Genomic DNA, 22,146 nt, shown 5'->3' on the forward strand with positions numbered 1-22,146 from the left:
AAATAAACTGCACAAGACTAGACCGACTGATGGATTTTTATAACTTAAAACAGCAACATTCTCAAATTTGTAATCTGAACTCCCTGCATTATGCCAGTCCCCCATGAAGAAGCCAGGAGTCTAGCCAGCTTCCCATTAAACATTTTGAGTAAGTAAGTTTTCTGGAGTTGCATCCACAGCCACTTCAATCTCTTAATGCTGCAGCCCAAGTTTAAGTCAATTTTAGATTTTTCAGTAATGAAAGCCCAACCCCATGAGTAAACATTTTGTAAAACAAGAACTGCATTCAACCAACCAGGGCTGCCCAGAGGATTCAGGGGGCCCGGGGCAAAGCAATTTCAGGGGCCTCTTCCATAAAAAAAAGTTTAAATACTATAGAATACTATATTCTCATGGGGGCCCCTGTGGGGCCCAGGGCCTGGAGCAAATTGCCCCACTTGCTCCCCCCTCCGCCCCCCGGACGGCCCTGCAACCAACACACCCATCAAGGTGCCTGTTAAACAGTAGGACCAACAAATACAAATTTAACTTCAGTTAAGATCTACACATTGTTACAGATCACTATGGCAGGAGGACACCTAGATGAGGGATGCTGCCTAAGACGCAGATCTCGTGGTACTTCAGCCCACTGCCCTTGAACAATAGTGATGCCTGGGACACCTTCCAGATTTCTTCATTTGCCAATCCTAGGTTTTCTTCTGAGCAAAAATGAAATGCTTTCTGCAGATGTTTCTGGGCTGGGTCTGAAGATCAGCTTCTTTGATCTTCTCGTTGCAATAGTGAGGTTTACCGAGATTTAGCTGCCTCTGACTGAACTTCTTTGGAATGCCACGGTTACTATTTAATTTTGGGAAGAAAATGGTCTGCTATTACAGAGATGATCTGCTGGGACAGTGGTTCTCAAATTGCAGCCCTTGCGAGGGGTCTGTGGCCTTCCCAGAGAATTAAGGATTAGGGGAATGGAGTGCTGGGAAAGAAGACAGGATCAAGGGGAGGATCTCATTCCAATAAAGCAGCCTGAAGAAAGAAAAGGATGGAGAATCAGACCATTCATGCCAGATTGCTGCAAATGCTTCCAGTTTATCATGTATTTATCCTACTCTAGAAATTTGATGGGTGGGTCTTACACCTGAGCTGTGTCATACCGACACCCTTAAATCAATGTATCTAACAGTCATCAAAATCCACTAAGGGGAGATCAGTAATGAGAGAGCTTGAAGGCCCAAACCACAAAAGGGATTTAGGCATTGTGACGCTGAGCATTGCAACGCCTAACTTTTAGGCACCTAGACAAAAACCCACAGGAACACCACTGCAATCCACAAAGCCCAAGTTATGTGCCTGCGCTCCTTAGACAATGAAAGGGAAGGGAGAGGTGCCTTGGACTATGATCCACAAAACCCAGCATGCTAGGATGGGTTTTAAACACGCAAATGGGAGCTGCGGATGAGAGGGGTGTATCCTAAACCCCACCCCTCTCCTGCAGGGAGGCACCTATCTCTGCTAGCGATCCCTGAACTGGGGGAAGATAGGTGCTCCTGCCTAAATCATATGTGGGACCTAAGCTGGTAGGAGTGTTCAAAGACTGCTTGATTCCACAAAGTGACAACAACCTTCCATATAAACTTTAGCTGAGTGGTTAGCACACTCACCTGTGATGTGGGAGACCACTGGTTCAAGTCCCCCTTCTACCAGGGGAGGAAAAGGGATTTGAACAGGGATTTGCTACCTCTCAGGGGAGTGCCCTATTCATGGGCCTATAGAGTCACTCTCTTTCTCTGGCCCAATTTAATTGAATAACTAAATAGTAAGTGGAAGAACTTCAACAGAAGAGGTTGAGAGAGCCCCACATCAAAATACTCCATTGCGTAGTGGTTAGAGCAGTCATCTGCAAAATGTGGCAGATCTCTATTCAAAGCTGAATGTGTGTCAGTTAGAACCTATGTACCTGATTTGCCATTTGAAATCCAATTTTACCTGAAGCTTTTCAGGCCCAAATCCTGTATTCCCATTGAATGCAATGGCAAAACTCCACCAACGTTAAAGAAAACAGAATTTGGCCCTCACTGCTAGCTTTATGTCTCTTGGGCCTGGTCCACACTAACCCCCCCACTCCGGACTAAGGTACGCAAATTCAGCTATGTTAATAATGTAGCTGAATTCGAAGTACCTTAGTCCGAACTTACCGCGGGTCCAGACACAGCAGGGAGGCTCCCCCGTTGATGCCGCGTACTCCTCTCGCCGAGATGGAGTACCGGCGTCGACGGCGAGCACTTCCGGGATCGATCCCAGAACATCGATTGCCGGACCCGGAGGTAAGTGTAGACGTACCCTTGGTACTCTGAAGTAATCATCATTGCAATGGGGCTTTAATAACACAGTTCACAGAAATTTCAAAATACCCACCCCCTCGATGGCCACCACTATCTACCCCCTTCTCCCCCCCCCCCCCCAATGAAAAATTCATGCATGGAGCACTCTGTAAATTACTAGATTTTAATAATAATTTAAGTCCTTTGCATATTCTGGAAACCATGTAAACATCTAACAACTTTTTTTTCCAGCTTTTCACAAATAAAATTGTCAGCCACTTTGTCTGTATTTATTCCTAGAGTAGAAACAATGACCAAGCAATTAATGTAATGTAATGTTTCTGATTTTTCTCTTTAAATAAAAGACAGACTAGCAATGGGTTTCATATACAGATCATAGTACATTGGAAAAGGAGCTCAAAGGTGGCTCTTAGAAATGCAGGCTTAAATAGAAATATACAGTCTACAAGAATCTTTACAGTTTAGAAAAAATGTCAAATGTTGATGTCCAAGTAAGAAGTCCAAAGGGAATGAGTGGTGGCAGGTGTATAATGATGTCATCCCACACGCTTTCAAGGAGACAGTGCACTCTTGAGCTTTCTACTAAATACAAGCAATGCTTGAGATCAAGGAGCAGATTCTCATCAGTGCTGCAGCATGAACTGCTGCATAGCTTGAATGCATGCACAGCAGCTGATCTTGAAGATACACAGGGACATGAGCTGCATAGTTCTGGGGGTGAGGCAGTCCAGAATCAATCTCTACATATCATAAAAGGTGCATCACAGATAACAAAACGTAACTAGTCTGGCTCTTTTGTTCTGATATAATTTCATTTAGATAAAAGTTACGACTATAAATTTAATTACACATACAAATCATCAAAAGGAAACACTACTGTATTTTGTACTTTTCTGCACCACTATATTTTAAAATGCATTCCATTGGAGCTTATAATACATCTGCTAGCAATTCATATTGTAAAAGGTGTAAGAAATACACGAGCCTGTATAGCATCTAACCAATATTATTACAATTATCTCATTAAGCTTACATCTGTTACACTTGTTTTCAATTACATTACCAATCACAGAATTCACAGAATTCATTAAGAAACTCATTATGTACATCAAAATATTCAGCAACACAATATAATATAAAAGATCTAAGAGCTCACCCCTTGTGTTAACCTGAATTTGTTCGTTCACTCATCTATATACAGTATTATTGCTTAATCAGGCCCCAAACCTAAAAGAATAAATGGCTCCAGGAGTTTTTCTCCACTTGTTTTAATAACCATCTTGAAACTGCTCTCCATATTTGAGTGGTTATATACATGGGCTTAACATCAAAAGAAAGTATCCCCCTTTAAGCAAAGCCAGATTGTACAAACACCTCAATATTCTAAACTGTTAAGGCAGTATATATACACAGGAGCTGTTCAGGGAGTAAAAATCCATCCACAGTAAGTGTAAACATCCCAGACAGACACTCATTTTCCTTTTGCGGACTAAGTTTTATGTGTTGCCTTCATTTTCTGCATAAATCATAAGTTAATGAGTTATATCAACAGCACTTCAGCTAATGCCTGGAACATCAGAATTCTTTTATAACAATTTATCATGCAATGCAATAGATTCTAAGTAGCAGAAATACCTTAAATCTCACTCTATGAAGTTCTCCCTCTTCACTTATTCCTTCCATATTCTAACAACGTCTAACACCTATGTTCCAATAAGTTTTACATTAAATACGATCACATATCATGGGCTGCATAAAACTCCAAGTTTTCAGTACATTCCATGGCTAGAATTTTCTGATTTTCTAGTTTTATATTTAAAAAACTGGAGATTGCTCAATGGATCCTTTAGGTCACTGTGTGTTGTTAGCGCTACAGCTTTACATATCAACGATTCTGGTTTCCTCAGGGACTCTGGCACATTCGCCATGTTTTGTACAAGATCCCTGAGAACTTATCACAGCATCAGTAATTCACAACTTAAAACATGTTCAAGTGCTTGACTCTACATGAAGTTCAAGCTAGTTTCTTATTGTTCTCTGTGTTGTGCACCAATGCGAAAAATTCCAATATGAGCTTTGCCGTTTTCCTGGGCCGCTCCACTACCACAGAGTGTCCACAGTTTTCCAAAATATGTACCTGACAGTCAGAAATAGATTTTGCTAGAACATCTGCTCCAGAAACATCCAGAACCTGAATGACAGAAAAAGTAGTAAGAACCAAAGAAAAAAGTCTCAGAGTTGAATCTAAGTTTTTATTGGCTGTTCCATGACCCTGTTTGAACCATCTCTTGTGTATTTTTACATCAAAGTGGGATACTAAATTACTATGGAATGCATTTGTTTCCCCACATCAGATTCTTCAGGAATAGCTCATATCCAGGTGTCTCCTCTGGCCCTCCTGCACTGTGTACAAGCCAGGCCTGGCAGTGGGAATAATTCAGGCACTGACCACACGCAACAGAATCCTACTGGTGACAATTTAGGCACTCTCTGTGCATGTCTGTGCACACACATGAGTGTAAGTGAGTAAATCATATACCTCTATCCCTTGCAGCACAGTTTTATAAACAAAGTGCTAACATGGTTTTCAGACCAAAAAAAAAAAAAAAAATCCTTGTCCATATTGATGTGGGAAACCATTTTAGAACCCCAAGTGTAATGAGCACTGTGGCTAGCAGAGTTCTGCTCCCAATGTGAACGGAGTCTGAATGTTCCCACCACTTACCCAGTTCCACTGACAATGTTCACCATAGACGTCTCTCCGGTCCAAATGCAAGTGCCTACTTTTATTTCTATTTCATCTGAATTTCCCTATCACTTAACATGATCTATGAGCATAGGAAAGGCTTTAAACAGACTAGGTTTCTCTCTGGCTCCCCTGCCTGGTTTAGAGGTCTTGTGGCAACTCAGGCTACTCTATAGCATCTTCAGCCACAGTTTGGGCTCTGTTTCCCTCTTAGCTGTTATCAGCAGGGGCTCCAGAAGCACCTTCTCCCACCAGTGCTGGTAGCATCTCTCCTGTCAGAAGTGTCTGTTCCCCCCTCTGTTAGGGTAACTAGGGAAGATGACTAGTAGGATCCATACAGCCCACACTCCATGGCAGGCAAGCAGATGAAGGGGAAACCAGCCCTCATCTGGCAAATTCTATTCAAGGTGGACATGACCCCATTGGCAAAGAGAGGTAGCCTATGGGTGGTCTGGGAGGGGAAGCAGGGACTCCCAGGGGGAAGGAGTTATCACTAGGGTACCTTTCACAAGCACTACACTCTTTAAAAAAGAAAAATTAGTTCCAAGCTCATCACTCCTTTTTATTTTAAAATCCATCCTATTTCCAGCTGGTTCCAGACCACTTACTGGTTCTGACAGTGTTACATTTCCCCTTCTATCCCACGATATAGGCCCCAATTTTGAGTTCCCGAATAGGTGTGGTTGGGGGGGCAGAGCAGGGCAGAAATGGCTCTAACCTATATTTCAGTCCTTGGATTCCAGGGCTGTTTGGGAGCCTGCCTGGCTCCTAGTAGAAGTTAAAGCAACCTCACAGTTGTTCTAGTTCAAGCTCTGCTCATGGCTTCTTATGAGCCGTGGGAAGCAGAAGAGATCCAGAGAGCATAATACACTGGCCTCTCTCCCTCCCTCCCCACCTCCTCCCACCTCTGAAAGCCATCTATGACGGGGACTGGCGTAGGGCTACTCTGGCAGGGGAGCTCCCTATCCCTGCAGCACTTCCACCACCTTTCGGCCACCACCGCCGCGTAAAGGGGCTCTGGCGCAGGGAAGAATTGACATTATAGCCTCCCTTCTACACAGCTCCGCCCCTGCTTATGTCTCAGCCGGTTTTCCTGTATTCCTTTGCACCCATGTACACACAATCTTCTCCTCTCTCCTTTGCAAACATGTGCACGCACATGCTCCTCTCCTCACTCCTTAACATTCCCTTGGTCTCCTTCCCAGTCTTGCATCCTTGTGCCTTTCTTTTCCTCTGCCGCCTACCCAAGGAACAGCCTCTCTCTTCCTCGTTGCCAAGACAACTCTTTTTTTGCTTCAAAATTCTTCTTCCCAGCCCACTTCTTTCAGTGAGCTTTCCACTAGCTGCTCCCTCCCTCATGACAATTAAGCAGACAGAATCTGAGCTCCTGGTAGCCAACTCCCTTCCCACATCTGCTCTCCCTGTCCCCTTTCCTTTCTGTTGTCTGTTCCCTCCTATCATCCTTCATAGACTCCCGTATGACTAGGAGATCCCTGGGGAAGACAGGGACCTTGTGTTCTTACTACGGGTCTGTAAAGCACCATGCAAGTCACTAGTGCTAGCTGCTTATGTAACATGCATACAGATGGAAATGGAGCACCAATCCTTTATAAAAAAATAAAACAGCACAGCAGCAGCAGTACCTGATCTTGTTTTCCCCAGATGATCTGCGTTGGGGCTTTGATCTTGCTCATGTTTTCATGAAGAGCGTGTCTGGACTTTTCATCTGTAATTTCTAAAAATACTTTTCAGCAGAGAAGAATTAGTCAAACACAAGTGGGATTTGTTCCATTTACCTCTCCTCAGCATGGCCCGAATCCTGAGTGAGTGATTTCCTTTATTCCTTCAGCAGGCTCCTGTGGCCACCAGTGAGGGTTTGCCTGAATAAGGAAAACCTGCAAGAGGGGGCGACAGTGGGAGGGGAACACTGCTGTGTTCCCAAGGGGACTGTACCCTAGTTGGCCCACGGGGGAGCAGAACAGGATATAGGGCCTGCCCACAAACCACAGATCACTCCAGGATCCATGAGTGGGAGGACAGCATGTCTGTGACCTCTAGCATGACAAGATTCTCCAACGGCCCCACTCTTGTTAGCAGGCGTTAATTAAAGCTGACCAATGATTAAAGCAGATACAAACAGGAGGGGGGAAATTAACTGTCCAGCCGAGGAGGAGGGCTGCTATATTCTTTTAATGAGAAGGGGAGTTGCACTCCCCTCCCCATTACTTCCCCCTTATTTCAGCCCCTGAAGCGGACCCACCAGGGCAGGTGCAGCTGCTCTATCACACCTCCCTTACATTCAGAAGAGGGAGCTAGGGCCTGGAATAGTCAGGCCCTGCAGGGTAGCCAAGCCTATAGAGAAGGATTTGGCTAGGGGGTGCAGGCAGGGTTTTTCTGGAGTAAACATTTGATTAACCTGAGGGTTTGTTTTCTTTTTCTCCTTTTGGGGGAGGCCCTCCGTGAAGAACGTGTAGTTTGTTTGGAGCTGGGTGGGGACTCTGTCAGCTCACAATACTGCTGGGCAGGGGAAAGACGGGTGCAGAAGAGACACACAGACTCTGGCTGTGTCACTCCACCCTTAGCTCCTCACAGGGCTGGTTGCAAGAAGGGGGAGATGATGCGTGCCCCATGACACTGTCCCTACACACTCCTCCACCAGCAGGGAATCTCCACACTGGTGAAGCATCCACCACAGGGAAACCCTGTTGTGGAGGCAACTAGGTCCCCTTCAGCATGAGGGGGAATAGATTTGTACACACACTGAGTACTTAGGATACAGATCAAGAGACTGTGTTTGGTTCCAGCAGAGCAGATCCAGCGCACTTACATTTCCGGTAAAATTCGTTATGCGGGATGCGAACATCAACAAGGCCCTGCAGGATCTATAAATAAATAAATGTGTATCAGGGTAAGAGAACAGACACACCACACACGGCCCACGCGCTGCCACTCAGGTGACAGCACATGGAGAAGTTTCCTGGGGACACTGGACAAGACTGTGCCCAGAATCTGATTCTGGGACTTCTTCTGGTCTGTCCTTTTGTGTGTTACACAATGTCATTAAAGCACAAGCTTACTTGGAGACACCTTCTGACGACAGGTTGTTGCCGTAATGGCTGGGAAACAAGGCTTTGTTACATCGCTGCAGAGCAAGAGAGTAAGCATATTATTCACACAAGATCTGACTCCTCAAAAAGGGGATACAAACTTGTAGGATAAAAAGGAAGCAGAAAAATGTCCTTCATAATGTGCAATTGGAATTTGCTATCAAGCCAGACTATGCACTCTTGCCAGATTTCCTCAGGAGTTATCATACATTAATACTTCTCATTACCTTACCTTGGCATTACTTTACATTTCCTCTTCTCCTATAATTAATCAAAGAATTCCTAAGGAAAACATAGTGCTAAGTTCCTTTTTCCTCACAATGGAACAATTAACATTTCCATTGATTTCGCTAAAAAAAGAACAAACAAGTCGCTTATGTACTGGATGATAACTTTTCGTCTATCTAGCTTTTCCTGTTATCTATATATACTAAAAGCATCCAGACTTTCCACCAAGCTGCCAAAGAATTTAGATCCTTCCAACAGGAAAGCATCAGGCGAGTATGGCTGGAAAAAACAAAAGGAAAGTGGTCTAAACCACTAAAGATACTAGTTAGATGCAGAAATTATTGGGGGAGGTTCTATGGCCTACTTTATACAAGAGGTCAGATTAGGATGATCATAATGGCCCTTTCTGGCCTTAAAGTCTATGGAAAATTAGACACTGTGGAAAATATTTTCCCATTAACATTCTCATCCCTAAGAGGGATAAATCTCCAGAGAAGGGCGGCACCACAGGAGCAAGAGACCCCCAGGAGCACTGACCAGACACTGTCTGCAAGGGTTGCTGTAAAGAAGTTACATTTCTGAACAGAAACCTTCTGAAGTTTCTATGAAGTCAAAAAGATAGAAAAGCTATTGGTAGAACTATGCAAATGCCAGACCTTCTACAGCCAACGACCTGTATGTCCATTATAATCCCTTCCTGATTTAATCAAACAAAATTAGTCATGAATAACATGCCCCTTTGTAAAGATCCAATTTCAGAGATACTCAAAATGAAGGACTAGTCATAAGGGTGACACCTTCCAAGTTGATTTGGAGCACAAGAAGGGGAGGAGACAGGGATTTTGGCAGAAGTCCCACACCTTTTCATTAGCTCTTTTGGCTCCTTTCAAGAAGCATGAAGACACAAATACCACGATTATATTTCGGTGTATACTTTCAGATATATTTCTGCTAGGATCACATCAATGATGAATCAAAGCATGTTTGACCTAGTGAAGACTGCAGAATTGGACCTGAACAAATATAAATACAAATTTCTTGCCCTGATGGACAATTTCAAACTGTGTCTTAGGGGGCCAGTATTCGGTGCAAATTGCTAACAGTTCTTTCTTTCCCATTCCATAAATATATAGCAACATTACCTGTAGAATTACACTGTTCTAAGCTACATCCTAGATTGTGCCATTTCAGTTTCTTTGTCTTTGACACAACCGTTCTGTTTAAAATGCTTGGATTTCAGTGAGAGGCAAGCTTGCCCTCTCACTCTCTCTGTGAGAGTTATTCTGCTTATGGCCCATCCTGGCCAAGTCTACTACCTTCTGCCATGATTAAAGATGATGACTGACTGGGATTTCTTACCTGCTGAGGTACTTTAAAGCGCACATAAGAACAAAGCTTCAGCATGTCTGCCATTTCCTCAGGCGTTGATGGAATTAAAGGAATCCTGTCAATACGTTCAGACTCTTTCAGCTCCCGCAGACGCTTAAGAAATTTGTTATCAGTTGGATATGGCAGACCTACAGACGATGAACAGAAATATCCACATGCTAAAATCCAAAAGTGACAACAAGACAGCCCTTCCTAGAGATGGCAACTTGCCACAGAAGGTAGTTACTTCTGGGCGTACTGTACATTTGACTGTTGTAAACTTTCACGCAGCCATGACAGCCTCCGCTAATAGCTATGGTAATCAAACTAATAGCACTAAACATAGCGCAAAAACACACCTGCTTTGTGTTCATCCCAGTCCCCCTTTCTTCTGAAGAAAAATAAACCCTCTGATTTTGTCACATACTATTCAAAATGAACTGAGACCGATGAAGTGTTAATCAAGATACGGTTCTGCCCTGCAACACCTTGGCATCTCTGTCCTGTGGGAGCCTCTCATAAATGGAACCTGCCAATTTTACCGAATTGTGTGAAGTGGATGAGAGAACCTTTGTAATTTCTCAGTTGAACCAGAATTTCAGCTAGTTTGTCAGAGTTCTCACAAAATAACTCTTCATTCTCTCTCTTTCTCTCATTCCTTGGTAGATCTTGATTTCTCCTGTTTTCTAATTTCCGGAACCCTTTTTCCTAAAATTTTTTAAAAGCCTATCAAAAGGAACACTGCCATTTTCCATAGGCCACAATTTACCTACTTACAAAACAAAACAAAAAACCAGTGAATCCCATTCCCAGTTCCATCCATGGAATTAAAATTTTATGACTATATATAATATATATATTATATAATATATAACATGTACAATATAATCTATTCCTGAAAATGATTGAAGTTCAGCCAGGGAAACTCAATCACCGATTTCTATGGCCTACTTGCCTGCTTACTCATTCAACCAAGGGGGTGGTGGGGGGGAAGTGTATAATTACACATTATACATGTATAGTATTTACCAAATGATATCTCAGCCCTCCCTACTCACCATAGCTTTGACCCGACTGCTCCCATGGCTGGTTGCCTCCCAAACACTATGCAGAGAATTTCTCACTTTAATAAAATAGGAAGTGCATTTCCTTGATACACTAACAGTGCATTACACAGGAGGAAGCCAGAAGCCGCAGCAGGGAAGGTGGGTACTCAATTGCGGGTGTGGAAGGAGATGCAGAAGGAAAGCTAGGAGCATACAGTGGGTGCAGAGAAAGTCAGGATGCAATCTGACAAATACTTTACATATATTATGAATGGATGTTTGCTTGCTGGAATGGTAATACCACCAACAGCTAGTAGGCTGAATAACTCATCACATACAGGAAGATAGAAACAAACCAACACAAAATCATGATGAAGATAGACACAAACAAATCTCCATTTTCTATTATCTTTTTCTAATTATTTTTATAGTTAAGCTGCAGCAGGACATTGTAGGTCTCCTCATGATGTGGGACATACAATTTGCAGGTGGCAACAGCAACCTGCCCACCAAAATGAATTCTCAGACAGGGAACTCCTGAAGCACCAGCACTTTATTACTGGATGCATCATTTGCTAAGCTATCTCTAGGTGCTGGGAAATTAACAATGCACACTGCAGGGAAAATACAGAGCCAATGGAATTAAATATTTATTATTAAGTGACACTAGGCTTTATACAACATTTTTGCAAAAATTTTCCCCAACCAGTTCTACTTCAAACCTCTTCATTAGGAGGTGACTCTTCAGGAGTCTGATTTGTCTTGTGTACCCTCAAGTTTCACCTCATTTAAAAACTACTTGCTTACAAAACCAGACATAAAAACACAAGAGTGTCACAGTGCACTATTACTGAAAAATTGCTTATTTTTTTATTTTTACCCTATAATTATAAAATACATCAATTGGAATATTAACATTGTACTTACATTTTAGTGTATAGTATATAGAGCAGTATAAACAAGTCATTGTATGTATGAAATTTCAGTTTGTACTGACTTTGCTGGTGCTTTTCATGTAGTCTGTTGTAAAACTAGGCAAATATCTAGATGAGCTGATGTATCCCCTGGAAGACCTCTGCGGACCCCCAGGGATACGTGTACCCCATGCTGAGAACCACTGGCTAATTCATAGATGCCTGACACACACACACACACACACACCACTTTCTTTCTCCAGAGCAGCACAAGTGATAACTAGGTAACATTCCACTTTGCCCTTTATTTCTTGCCTTGGAATCACTAGTTTATTGGATAAGAAGCAGCAGCAGCTGTTTTGACAACAGGGGCAAACACCAAAGCCTTCCCTGCACGCAGATAACGCTGTGCCAACACTCAGACACATTTGTAGCATTTAATTCCCTAGCTTGTACTGAATAGTCCGGTCAGGTATTAAGACAGGAGAGTAAGTTGATGAAATGTGAAATTCTGCATAACCAGGTACTTCAAAATTCACATTTACTGAGTAACTTCCCTTCTTGTAACAGTCTCTAAACAGCTGGAGAGAGCATGGGGGATTTAGTGGCAGATTTGGGAAGAATCAACTAAGTGATCTTCCCTTTTAGGCTTTCAGAACATGCAGGATCCAATTCTCACTTACAGTAAGGCCTCTTTATGCTGCCAGGGAGCTGTAAAGATGTCTTAAAGCAGGGCCAATGTAATTTATACCTGCTTCAAGACATCTTATGTTACCAGAGTGCTGTAGAGAGGCCTTACTGTATGTGAGGATCGGACCTGTAGAGATGAGACTATACAGCTAAATCCCCCGCAGGTTTAAAACAGACACTTCTTATGAAGTCAGTTCACATCACCTCTCTTGACACCCCCCCTCCACCGACACCCCCATTTCCATTCATCTCAGCCACTCTTGTCCAAGCCATACGGCTTTGTGCTCTCTCCCTTAGAAACATCACACAGAGCACAAAGGTTGACGCAGACGCTGCCTAGCTACCCAACAGTTAAGATTAGACTGTTGGCAAGAAGCATCATTGGCAAAAGGTGTTTCAATTTACAAGTTTCTAGTCAAATGGGTATTACGAAAAACTGATTTTAAGACAGGTCTAAGTGTTTTCTTTCCACCATGCTGAAAACAGGAAGACGACACATTTAGCAATCTCTCAGTTGCATACAACACTGAACGTTTACACACACATTGCCAAAACATTCAGAGCTGCGTGGGGATTTAGCCCCACAGCTAAGCCTCTGCCAGGTTCTGGGACTGGACAACAGGGGATGGATCACTCGATAATTGCCCAGTTCTGTCCACTCCCTCTGAAGCATCTGGCACTGGCCATAGTCAGAAGACAAGATATTGGTTTAGCTGGACCACTGGTCTGAACTACTATGGCCATTCTTATGTTCTTAACTCATTCCAATTCCAATGGCAATCCTGGAACTAAACCTCTGTGCCTCCGTATGAAGATGTAAGGGTCCACATTTAGGATTCCAGTTACCTCTCAATGTGTCTATAACAGAAGTAGCTGCTGTGATACCAAACGCCACCACTCCAGGAGAGCCACAACCGTTTGATCTGCAAAAGCCAGTAAGGAAACAGCAACTCTTTCGCTGGGCCTGCAAATACTCCTCCATGTTCCTGGTCCCTCCTCCTATCTACACTTCCATCTCTGCCCTCCCTCCCCTGCAACAGATGGCAAAGCTACTCCCTGCATTGCAATTTCTGAAAACCTTTACCTTGGTGTAGCATAGGCTCCAAGATAGCAGAAAGCAAAGGTGCTGATGATGTGTGTCGTCCTCCTCTGCAGTGGGCATTGTGGATGGGGGGGGGACCAATTAAGGCAGCTCTCTTTCTGCCCAGATTCTTCCTCACTATGTGCATGTGTGAACATTCCATTTTAAATATTCGCAGCTCAAATAAATTCAGAACCAACCTTTTTCAAAAGCATAGATTGTCTGTCCCCCCAGCTTCAGCCAATATTGAGCTATGCAAACACAGGTTTTTTTTTTTATGGTGTGTGCAGAAAACAAAGTCACCTTTGGGCTGTGACTAAGCATGGAACGTTTCAGCCTAAACAGGAGTTTGCTGGAGAAAGCTGTGAGAAAGGGGGCTTAGAACAGAGACTGGAATTCAGCTTTCACAGCATTTGTTATCTGACACTTCATGTGCTGTGTTCCAGAAGTACATGTACTGTTCTGTTAGAGTCTAATTAGTCTTACGGAGTATAAATAAATCTAAACTGGATTCTAAAATCTCAGTTGGTGCCAAATATTTCTTCCCACTATCTAATTCACAAAGTTTACATTGGATTCAGTACTACCTGAGGTGCTCTAGGTTCCTTTGGTACAGAGTAGATACCTAGCTACTTCCATACTCAGTTTTTATTGCGCCACTCACCTGCAGGGCATACAAGAGACAGGCTGCAAATCTCCGCTGGGTATTGAGCAGCATAAACTCCTGCAACATTTCCACCCATTGAGGTGCCGATCAGGTGAAAAGGTTTTCTGTTCAGCTTGATACATTCAACAAACTGAAATGGAAAGGGCAATGAGGCCACAGGGAGCAATTGCACAGTTACAATCAGAGTCATTAGAAAAAATAAACTCCAAAGCTACAGCATATAGTAATCATGAGGTCCTGGCAGCATTGCAGTAAATCCTAAAAGCAAAACTAGAGCAGTGTGGTGGATCCACAGAATCTTAAGATTCCCCGTGCGTCCTCTTTAAATAAAAGGAAACTTATTTCCCATGGAAGGCGTTGGCTTAACAGTGCTGAGGGTGGACATCACCATCCACAGAGCAGGGTAAGCTTCCCCACCTTGTCCCTGCAAAGTGCCTTGTCCCTGAGCAAGAGAACAAGCTTGAGAGCTACAAGAGTAGTTTGGGGTCCATGACCTGTTAGTTTTTAGCCACTGCTGAGATTGTCAAATTAGCAACAAGCGTGGAAGCAGCACCTGTGACAGGATACCTGCCCACTGGAACGGCACTGAGAACACCACTCTCCTTTCCTGTTGTTATTTTTATTGTTTCACAGGTCTGGCTGGTGCTTGACAGAAACAAAAACACAGGTCCCTGGCCCAGAGGCGCTTACAAACTAGAAGGATAGCAAACAAGCGTTGATGATAACTTTCAGTTGCTACTGACCCAGGCAATGTTGGAATGGCTAAGGCTTAAAGACTCTACAGGCCGTTACCAAGCCTCTGAACCATCCAGCCTCATCTACATCCCTCTTTAAAGGAAAGGAAAATAAAGAAACAAAAATAAATTGCAGTCTGATCCACGTTATAGAGAACAACAGTCCCTGTTTCACCTCCTCCCACCTTCCTGCTTGGTCTTGTTCCTCTTCTCTCCTACATTCCAGCCCAATCCATCTTGATAATGCCAATAAGGGACAAGGGGGAAAAATGCAGACTTATAAAATACAAAAGTGTGGTCCCCACCTGCTGTTTATTTCTGCAGCATCTTACCAACCGCCTCTCCATTTTAAGAGCTCTGCTGCAGAGATCAGCTTAAGAGAGATTTAACACTCTCCACCGAGGCCTGATACTCATTCACATGTAGGTTCCTGTACACCATTCTGGCAGTGCAGAGGTGTTCGCATAAATAAGAATCTGGCCCAGAATATATTATATACTTAAATCAAATGTGAAGTAAAAAGCAACAGAGTCACAAGGAAGGCGTCTGCTGATGATGCCAAAGGAAATGGACAGAGGCACTTGGCAGCTTTTACAGAGATGGGGATTCAATACCAGTCTATAAGGTGCCAGAGGACTCTTTGTCGCTTTTAATGTGATAGAGCGGTGCGTGAGTGACTTGGGGGGGAGGGAGGCGGGCTTGTAGGTGGTGATCCTGGATCCCTGCCCATTTTCACTGCTGGCTCTTGAAAAGATTTGTGGGTGGAGAGGAACTGAAATCAAATCAGAGTATATGACTGGGGAAAATGCCAGTGCTGTGCCTCCACGTCCCGTCCCCCCCTCCCCACTACAGGCATTTTTCTTCAGCCCTGCCATACCCCTTAATTACAACCCTGCATGGCTCAGCCATTATGCTGAAAGGAAAATTTACACATTTTATAATCTGAGCAGCAAAGTACAAAAAAAACTCTCCCATCATACGAAGCTCCTGTGAGCTGCAGGGTTTTAAGAACTCATCTGATTCTGGGACCCAGGGTTCTAGCAGTAATTTGCACACTGAATTTTCTAACGTATTCGAATGTGCCTAAAGCAGTAAGACTGTCCAGGCTAATCAGTCACGTGGTAGGGGGTTAGTCCTTGAAGGAACAGAGGGACACGTTCCCTCTGCAAAGTTCCTTCTGCAGGATGGCTGCAACTTAGCACATGAAAGAGAGCCAAGGAGCAAAGGCAATACTGGCCCATTTAGTGATCCAAAGGAATGCACAGCTGTGCTGCAGGAGGGGAGGGGAAAGGAGAAGTAAACTGCACTTGCTACAGGCCAGGAGTAGATGATTTCCCCTGCAAGAAGAGGTGAGCAGGGAAATGACTTCTCTGGGGTTTTCCTGAGGTGGCACACTCGCATGCTGCCATCTACACAGGCCTGAGCCAAGGGCACAATCTAGTCCTCCATGTTTCACCTTCAATCCTCTAAAGAGAAGAAATCCTGGTTTCCAATCACTTCAAAGACAAATCAAACCCATATACCCTGATTGCCCAGGAAGGGGGACATGGAGAAGAACCGGCATAGAACACATCTGAGGCCATCACCTGGTGTATTCTTTTAACTTGCCCATTGACGGAATAGTCATCTAATGATGATCGGGTAGTTCCCTCATGACCAGGCATGTCAACACAGACCAAGTGCAGGTTCTTCGGAAGGAACTGCGGAAACAAAGCGCTGGGCAGTTAGCCTAGAGAAAGATGCTATGAAGGAAACTGGTAATTAAAGGGGGGGCTGGGGGAGAAATTGATTTCCTATTAGAATCTCTCTGGGAAATGTTGTGCTGATTAGCACAGTGAGGCCAATGGCTGCACCATATTACATTAGTTCACTGCAAGTTGGTATTGTCTTTTATAAGCTTAAAGAAGTTTTATTGTTTAAAAAATAGAATCCAAGAAAAAGAGAGGGGGAGGGAAAAGGGGGGGAAACAGGGACTCTGTGATGAATGTTTGGTATGTGTACACCCAGTCTGAGAAGTGATTCAATACCTCGGGCTAGATTTCCTGCACACAAAGCTTCTCTCTCTCAGCACAGCCTGGCCACCACTTTTCCTTGGCTGCTTTCCCTCCGAGATGTTGCTGGGACAGAGCAACTTTACTTCCTGCTGCTGGCTCCATAGGAGCTCTGCAGGTGGGAGTTACTGTGGGGAAGTGTGAAATAAGAACTTCCCATAATCATCCCATGAACACGTTCACGCTGACCAGTATCACCTCTTTTGGGGTGGTGCAAGGCCCCTAAAAACACCTCCAGTGTTAAGGAGATGAAGCCTGTTTTCTGAGACCACAACCTCCTCTCCCCAAGCAGATTTTGGGTCTGGACTCTGCCTAGGTGCTGGCACAGACTAGAGTGCGAATCTAGCCCCGTAGATTAAATACTGGAAATGACCTATTCACCAGGATTATTATACACCAGACTCCAGGTATTAAGAAAAGGCTCCATCCTATTAAGTACAATTTAAGGGCCTGTGATATACAGGGGGTCAGACTGGATGACCTGATGGTCCCTTCTGACCTTAAACTCTATGGGCATGTCTACACTACAAACTTAAGTCAAACTGTGTTAGGTCGACTTACAGCCATTGCAGTAATTACGGAGGTGGCCGATGACCACACTACCCTCCTTGTGTTGATGGTGCACGTCCTCACCAAGAGCACTTCCACCAACTGAAGAGAAGCAGCCCACCACCGGCCTAGAGCTCCATGCAGGAACCGTGAAATTGACAAGAATGATATCCAACAGCCAATGTAAGTAACGCAGCGTCGACACAGACACTGCATCACCCTATCTATACCGACATAAGCCTTTCATGGAGGTGGAGTTATTATGTTGATGTAATAGGGCACTTACACTGGGGGGAGCCAAGGCTGTAGCATGTACACTGACATTAGGCAGCTTACGTCGACCTAACTCTGTAGTATAGAACAAGCCCATGACATTATTAAGTCTGGAAGCATAAATTCTCTAAACTTTGAATGACAAAAGGGGTGGAATGCATCAGATGATCAATATGTACAGTAGCTGAGGATATTTCTAGTTTTCTAAAATAATTGTCATAGCTGTGATCAGTATAGCTAAGCTTCCTAATGTGCTAGCAAGAGACCCCTCTTTCACAACACCAACAGCACTGCAAGTAAAAGTGTTCTCTCGCTCAGGCGGTATCCATCTGTTGTTAGAAAAATGGAAACATACCTTGACCACAGACAACCACATATCTTTGTGGGCTGAAAATCCATGTAACATCAGTATGGATGGTTTGAATCCAGGTCTCCCTCGATAAGAAAAACAGAACCGGTAATCATCATAGTTAGCATATCTAACCTGCATGCCCAGTGCTCGACGCCAGTACCTAAAGACAAAGAGAGAAGTGAAACATGACATTGGAGCATGATCGAATAGTCCGAGCACAAGACAGGCACACAGGACTCCTGGGTTCAATTCCAGGCCCTGACTTGCTACGAGACTGCAGACAAGTGACTTAACGCCCAGATCCTCAATGATATTTAGCCACCTTACGCCTACCAATTTCAATGGAAGGTCGGAACCTAAATACCTTTGTGGATCTGGGCCTCCGGGTCCAATTCTAAGCAGTACTGAACATCTCTTGCAAATACTCAGCACCACCAATCCCCAGTGAAGTCAATGGATGTTGAGGACGCCTCAGAGGACGTGCTGAAGATTAGCCTCTTTTGGCTCAGTTTACTCATCTTTAATATGGAAACAAACAATTCTTTCTTACTCAGAGGGGAATCGTGAGGCTTAGTTTATGTTTGAAAAGCACAAGGAGACCCTTGGGTAAAATGACACATGTAAAGGCAAAGTATGATGGACATGTAATGTCAGGAGTTGTTACGCTGGCTCATTTAAGTTCAATGAAAAATGTCAGAGAGCTCAGCCCCCACAAGGGACTGATACACCACTTACATGGAAAGTGGGGCTCCAATGGTGTGTTGGGCTTCTGGGGGCCCTGTGCACTGGGGCGTACCCAATCTTTGGGGCAACAGGCACTCGGATACCCCACAGATGGGTGCTGAGAACTTGAACAGAGCAGAACAGCTAGCAAACCTTTATCAAAGTTTAATAGTTTGGCTGCTGCCACAGGGTGGCTGACCCTTTAATTGAAGCTGGTCCAGTGCCTCTGTGCTAGAACAGATGCTCCTGGTTTGGCCAGCTATGAGGGCAGGGCAGACTCAGAGAGGGAGGAGGTCCCTGAAGGAAACTGTAGAAGGTTTCTCAGGGAAGGCAGAAGAGGGGTTTTCTGGATGAACTCCCCAAACCGGAGCAAATGGAAGGCAAGAAAGCAGCAGAGGGAGTTGCCTGCTGATTTGCAAGCTGGAGAGCCAGAGCTGAGGGCCAAAGCGGGCTAAAGGCAGGCAAGCAGCGGAGGGGCATACCTGCGGAGGTCTCCACGCTGGTGCACTGGAACCAGAGGGTGACAGAGGACTGAAGGCTGGGGAACAGGTGCAGGGCCTACTTTCTGGCCTATTTAAGATGGGAGCTTAACAGAACTGGGGCAGTGCTGGATGCTCCCTGATGAGGATGAACTCCCAGCAGAAAGGCTGGGGGGGTTGCAGCTGGAAGCGGCTGTCCTGGCAGGACAGGTGAGGACTGAAGAGGAGCCCAGGAGCGGTGGAAGGCTCCTGAGTGTGGTATGTGCTATGTCTACTGACCAGATCACATGGGATTTTAAGGACTGCATGGCGGCGGGGCGTGAGAAATGGACTACGTTTCAGGACTTTTGTTTCAGATTATTTGCACCAGAGTTTTGTAATAAACTGGCCCTAAGGAGGCGTATTACTGAGACAAGAGAGCCTGTTGTGAAGTCATTAGAAACTCGAGGGGGGAAGTAGGACAGTAAACCTGGTGTTAGGGTGCCCATCTGAAAGGGAGCACTCTGTGTCAAAGGGGAATTGTTGACAGCTGCTTTAGTATATTTGAAAAACCATTTAAAGCAAAAAGTGACCAGGACAATATTGTGCACAGTTATACAGCATCCTGCATTGCTTCCAGCCGAAATAAAGCCCCATTGGAATGATGCACTGGTTTCAAACCAAGGTTTTGCTGATGGTCTCTATGGCCTTTCGTCATTTAGGCCTGAGGTTCGCAAACAGCCATTTTGCTGCTCACAAGGCAAGAGACGTCAACCAGGCTGTCGCTGCTCTCAGTTGTCCATCTGAAATGAGCTGGGGAGTGGGGCTGCATGTATGGAACACCCTCCCTGCTGATGTCTCGTAAATCCCTCCTCTTCAAGGGCTTTCTAGTCATCTCACGCTAACTTTGATCACTTTGGGGCTCTATTTTTACAAGATTTTCCTTTTTGCTGTTGTTCTGTCTGGGACCAATCCCGAGTGCCATAAGTAAATGTTAAAACAAATGGAGGTTCATTCAGGCAAACAAAGCAAGAATTTGCAACACAAAGCAGATTCTAAGCTCCATGACACTGAAGTGAAAACAAGACTGACTTCAGTGAAGTCAACACAGTTACTCAGACTGACATTAGACTCTGGCCCCTGTCTGCACATTAAACAAATAATTGCAAAGTATCTGGTGACCAGAATATTGATAAATACCAGCTTGTGTAATATCAGTTTATATAAGAAGCGACTATGATGTCACTAAGGCTGGATTCTGTTGTCATTGTGAGGGTGCAGAGAGCCAGCAAAAAGCTTATGCAGAACCTCAATCCTTATTTACTGTAAGCCCTATTTTGAGGGCTTATGTGGTGCCTAGACCTTGTGCAGGTCCTACGTACAGAGGTGAATTTCACCCTGAATGAGTAAGTGTCTTAAAGTTTGCCTCAGGTGCCCCGTGTAAACCATCACTGGGCAAGATAATTAACATTTTTAGCAACTGATCCTGATGGATCAATTCAGCAAAAGACAAAATAATCTGTCCAAAGCTGAACTGATCCCTCACAAGGTGTTAACGCTATTAGCAGCGGCAGGAATGGCAGCTAAACAGATTAGCACGCGAAGCAAAGGAGGAGCGATCCATGGCCAGATGGAGCAGCCTCAGAGCTCAAACCCTGCATGGAGACACACGCCAAAAGCAGGTGAGTGGGAAAAAGACATTCTGTAGCACCCCAACTACAAACTAAGGCTATGGCCTCTATCATTAAGAGTGTAGCTCATTGTAGACCTAGTGCAACCCGTAAGAACAATAATGGGGAGGGGAGAGAGGGAATTGGGGGGGACAAAGAGAACAGGTTTTGAATTGTGACATGCTGTCACTGGCTACCCCTGTCGGGTCTGTGATCTCAGCCTGCTCTCAAGAGCTCAGTCTACCCTGAGAAGTGGAAATGGTCCATGGATTGAAAGGGGACTGAGTAGCCACAATACTTTTCCTCTCATTCCCAAAGAAAATAGGATTCGAGAACAAAAAAAAAAACCAATTTCTAATGAAACAGAATAAACAACAAATTAAACAATACAAATTCTGAAGAAACGAGATTCACAGGAAGTGGGGGGGCGGGGGGGGGGGGGTTCTTCAGAACTGCTGGATATTCTGTAACAAAATGTACACAAGACTCCTAGTTCTATCCAGGCATTACAGATCCAGCTACTACAGATGTAGACTCAAAACTAAGCTAGAAAAGAAACAGGCATTTATCTCTTTAGAAAAATCCTCTCATCCTCTCCCCCCTTGCTGATGCAGCCATGCCATTCCTCAGCATAAACTCCATGGACTTCTCCTTCAGTCCCTAACCATTTTTTAAAACATATTGCACATTCTTACCTGCCTACTCAGCCTGGCTCCTCAGAGCTCTCTGGCATCAGCCCTTTTCTTAACATCTTCTCTACTCTGAAACTCTTGCCTATTTAGCACTGACTAAATATTTACAAGAACATAGGAACTGCCATTCTGGATCAGCCCAAGAATTTGTATTGTTTAATTTGTTGTTTATTCTGTTATTCTCCAGTACCCAAATGCTTCAAAGGAAAGTGCAAGAAAGCCCAGAATAGGCAGATTTGGGGTAATCCATCTCCCCATGAAGGCATCATCCTAATCCCAACTAGTTGAGAGATGGTCTTAAACCCTGATGACTGGTTTTGTATCCTTTTCAAAACTCTGCTTTTAGTGCTATAACAACTGTGGATATTTTGTTATCCATATCGTCGTCCAATCCCTCTTTGAATCTTGCTAAATTCTTGACCTCAATGACACCCTGTGGCAACGAGTTCCACAATCTAATCATG

General features: G+C 44.3%; 1 protein-coding gene across 4 annotated transcripts in view; it reads right to left on the minus strand.

The window, feature by feature from the left end:
• Positions 1 to 2,480: 2,480 nt before the first annotated feature.
• Positions 2,481 to 22,146, minus strand: part of ABHD6 (abhydrolase domain containing 6, acylglycerol lipase) — a 35,249-nt gene continuing 15,583 nt past the window's right edge. For all 4 annotated transcript variants that reach the window (XM_005288367.5, XM_042849801.2, XM_065550929.1 and 1 more), the window contains exons 4-10: positions 18,143 to 18,299; positions 16,501 to 16,614; positions 14,178 to 14,310; positions 9,774 to 9,931; positions 7,907 to 7,961; positions 6,723 to 6,823; positions 2,481 to 4,524 (exon numbers count right to left, since the gene is read on the minus strand). In XM_005288367.5, coding sequence (XP_005288424.1) covers positions 4,348 to 4,524; positions 6,723 to 6,823; positions 7,907 to 7,961; positions 9,774 to 9,931; positions 14,178 to 14,310; positions 16,501 to 16,614; positions 18,143 to 18,299 — 895 coding nt within the window. In that variant the 3' untranslated portion in view covers positions 2,481 to 4,347. The remainder of the gene's footprint in view (positions 4,525 to 6,722; positions 6,824 to 7,906; positions 7,962 to 9,773; positions 9,932 to 14,177; positions 14,311 to 16,500; positions 16,615 to 18,142; positions 18,300 to 22,146) is intronic.

This window comes from Chrysemys picta, chromosome 7, assembly GCF_011386835.1.
Source record: "Chrysemys picta bellii isolate R12L10 chromosome 7, ASM1138683v2, whole genome shotgun sequence".
In the NCBI taxonomy this organism is placed as follows: domain Eukaryota; kingdom Metazoa; phylum Chordata; order Testudines; family Emydidae; genus Chrysemys; species Chrysemys picta.